At 42.4% G+C, this 3,871-nt stretch overlaps 1 protein-coding gene across 1 annotated transcript; it reads left to right on the top strand.

Moving 5' to 3' along the window:
- Positions 1 to 404: 404 nt before the first annotated feature.
- LOC147737950 (uncharacterized) lies at positions 405 to 1,770 on the top strand. Its single transcript, XM_086949667.1, has one exon. It carries the CDS (start codon positions 518 to 520, stop codon positions 1,745 to 1,747), a length of 1,230 nt encoding a protein of 409 aa, XP_086805793.1. The 5' UTR covers positions 405 to 517; the 3' UTR covers positions 1,748 to 1,770.
- Positions 1,771 to 3,871: the final 2,101 nt, after the last annotated feature.

Below are 3,871 nucleotides of genomic sequence, written 5' to 3'. Positions count from 1 at the left end.
GGTTTCAAAGGGTCCTGTAACTCCAAAGTGGATCATGTACCTGTCTTAGTCACTGAGCAAAAAAGCATATACTGGCACAGAAAGTATAAAAGGGGCCAGTGTTACGCTATTGATAATTCATAACCCACCCTGGCATGCCCTAAGCATCTGTCATTACTTGTATGAAAAAACCTACCTAACAGGCAAACACTAAAGCCCAAAGACCTCATCAGTGCTTTTAAAACTCCTAAATCAAATGTGATAAACTAGAATCACTAAATGAGACTAATGAAACAAGAGGGAATTCACCCGGGCATAACTTGGAGAATATAAATCCATGAGAGGCCTCTTAATCAATTCAAGGGGCTCCTCAGTGAAAGTTAATAAGACAAGTTAGATAGGTGCCTTTAAAGGTAGGTAAAAACTATCATTAGTTAAAATACATATGTTAAGAAGAGCATCTGAAATGTATTTTAGAAGTTAATGCTGAGTTGTAACATAAACAAGTACACAATCAGAAATCAAATTTAGTCTTAAGATGGCATGTACCCAGGAACAAACCCAACTTGGAGAAACAAACAACTCTAATAAGAGCAATGAATGTGAGAACAGCTTTAGTCATCAATCCCACCTCACTAAACATGAGAAAACTATCGTTGGACGAAAACCCTATCAGTGTCCCGAATGCCGGAAAGTCTTCAATCACAAATCCAGCCTTACGGTACATGAAAGAACCCACACTGGGCTTAAACCGTATCAGTGCTCTGAATGCTGTAAAAGCTTCAGTACCAAATCCAATCTCACTTCACATGAAAGAACCCACACTGGGCATAAACCGTATCAGTGCTCCACATGCCAAAAAAGCTTCAGTTTTAGTTGCAGTCTGATTCACCATCAGGGAACTCACACTGGCCAAAAACCTTATCAGTGCTCTGAGTGCCAGAAAAGCTTCAATCGTAAATCCAGACTTACTGCACATGAAAGAACCCACACTGGACAAAAACCTTATCAGTGCTCTGAATGCTATAAAAGCTTCAGTCATAAAGCCAGACTTACTGTACATGAAAGGACCCACACTGGACAAAAACCTTATCAATGCTCTGAATGCTATAAAAGCTTCAGTCAAAAATACAGCCTTACTGCACATGAAAGAACCCACACTGGGCAGAAACCGTATCAGTGTTCTGAATGCCAAAAAGGTTTCTATCACAAATCCGGTTTAACTCAACATGAGAGAATCCATACTGGGCTCAAACCCTATCAGTGCTCTAAATGCCAGAAAAGCTTCAGTCGGAAAATAACTCTCACTCACCATGAGAGAACTCACACTGGGCAAAAACCTTATCAGTGCTCTGAATGCTGTAAAAGCTTCAGCCATAAATCCAGCCTTACTGCACATGAAAGGACCCACACTGGGCAAAAACCTTATCAGTGCTCTGAATGCTGTAAAAGCTTCAGTCAGAAATACAACCTTACTGTACATGAAACAACCCACACTGGGCATAAACGGTATCAGTGCTCTGAATGCCAAAAAGGTTTCTATCACAAATCCGGTTTAACTCTACATGAGAGAATCCATACTGGGCTCAAACAGTATCAGTGCTCTGAATGCCAAAAAAGCTTTGGTCAGAAATCCAACCTTACTGTGCATGAAAGGACCCACACTGGGCATAAACCATATCAGTGCTCTGAATGCCACAAAAGCTTCAGATTGAAAACAACTCTCACTAGACATGAGAGAACTCACACTGGGGAAAAACTTTCTTAGCTCTCTGAATGCTGGAAACGTTTCAGTCGGAAATCTGGTCCCACTCAACCTGTGAGAACTTACCTGGAAAAATCCTTGTAATTGTTCTAAATGCCAGGGAAGGGTCTGCTGGAGATTCAGTTTCATTCAACAAGAGAGAACCCACAACGTGAAAGAAAATGACCCGTGCTCTCAATGTGACAAAAACTTCAGCTGTAAATGTAACTTTCCACATAAGAGAGACAATGTGGGAGAATAAAAGGTGCTCACTGTCAACCCTGAGGAGGAGCTTTCAGCATTGCAAAACATTTACATGAAGCAGCCACAAAGACATAAATCCATTGATTGTCCAACAAACTCTCTACTGAGAACAGCACACAGCGAGGGATGGAAATGCTTGAATTAGCCTAATTGTTTTGTAACTATTTGTGGCCTCATTTCATTCAGTGTGTTTTGTTCCCTGAGTGTGTATAAGCAGTGGCTCTGACCCACAAAGGCCATTCGATCCTGAACTTTGAGGCCATGCTGCTAGGATCTGGAATGCAAGTAACTTCAAACTGTTTCCAGTGTTAACGAGCCTCACCAGGGGGCTGCAGCAGAAGTCCCTTTGTCGTAGGTCTCTATGGGACCAATATCTGTTCATGCCTGTGCCACGTAGGGCTGATCATTGAGAAAAACTAAAGGTGATGGGTGGACTGGTAGTTAATCTTGGCAACATCCCGCCACATCATTTTCTATTCTCCGTGCCACTAAAGACAAGGCCAACCATATGCAAACCATTCGTGGCCCGCCCTAAATAGTCCTAATGATTTCTGTTTCAATTGGACATGGCCTCGTATTACAAAGATCCACATGAGTGGCCTCTTTCCATCTTTTTGTTTCAAATAGAACCTGCTATCCCTTTAACCATGCCTCAGGCCTGCCACGTTCCATGCTTTGGCTCTCATCATCAACCTTGAACCATCTCCATAACTTGGCAGCTGTTGTAATTGCTTGAAGTTTCACACATTTTGATGGCCGTGGATTCAGGTTCAACTTGATGACCCAACTCTACTCTGTGGGAATTTTGCACTTCAAGCCACTTCTGTGCAGCTCGTCACCTTCTGAGACTGATTCAGCCAAAAACCTCGCATCAAATTCCAGTGTTAATCGTCACCAGAGACTAAACTTATCTTTGCCCTCTCGAGCATAGCTACCGAAGTCAACTACAATTTTGTAGGTGACTTCCTGATTGATTCAGTGGATCTGCTTGTTTTTTATTCATTTACCTTTTTGTTTGATTTTGACAGTTGTTTTTGCTAATTAATGATCCTTACATCACAGCCCACCTTTAGATTTTGCTTCTGAATAATTATTAAATTTTCTTTTTGATCTAAACTTGGTTTGAATCTTAAAGTTCCTTGTCCATTTTTAATAAACTGTATTGAAATGTGTGACTTCCACTGTTTTGCTCTACCTACACACCATGCTCCTGTCGCGTTCTAATCTAGGACCCCGATCAATACTGTGACCTTATGCCCCTATACGGCTATAATCCATTTATTCCCCTATATTGGCATAAACGATCAAATGCAATATTCAGAAACTCGTCTCTGGCCTCACACGATCAGAGCCACATTTCAGAATCACTTCCTCTGCAGCTTCCTCTGCAGCTCATTAGAGCAAATGACACAGCAGAAGCCACTATCTAAGATTCCTAGATTACACTCCGAGTTCTTCAACAAGATAAAAACTCAGCAACCTGGGAAAGCCCCGCTTGCTATGTTTTGATTAGTAATAGAACTCTAATGAGCACTAAGAGACGATCACTTCCTAGTGACATCTTTATTGACGTCTTATGTCCAAAAACTTACGTCAAACCAGGCACCTTTCAGGTATAAATATTACCAACGTTGCCTTAAGCAAACGCTGATGCTGATGCTATCGCTGCCTCAACGACATCGATGATAGCGATGGTGTGGTGAACATAGGAGCAGAACAGCTGTCCCCCTGCAGAGCCCAGCAGATACTAGCTGCACACGGACGCTGCCCCTCCTCCTCTTCCTCGACGCGCTGAGAGAGACGCTGTCTTTTCTCCTGCCGAGAAATCCAGCTCTGGCGTTTCCAGCCCACTCTTGCGAGTGACTGGGATATCGAGTCCTGGAA

This window comes from Lissotriton vulgaris, chromosome 1_1, assembly GCF_964263255.1.
Source record: "Lissotriton vulgaris chromosome 1_1, aLisVul1.2, whole genome shotgun sequence".
NCBI classification, from domain to species: Eukaryota; Metazoa; Chordata; class Amphibia; order Caudata; family Salamandridae; genus Lissotriton; species Lissotriton vulgaris.
This window is presented reverse-complemented; position numbering and strand designations above follow the sequence as displayed.

Coding starts and splice junctions, on each gene's coding strand:
- LOC147737950 (XM_086949667.1), top strand. CDS start 518: ATGGCATGTACCCAGGAACAAACCCAACTTGGAGAAACAAACAACTCT.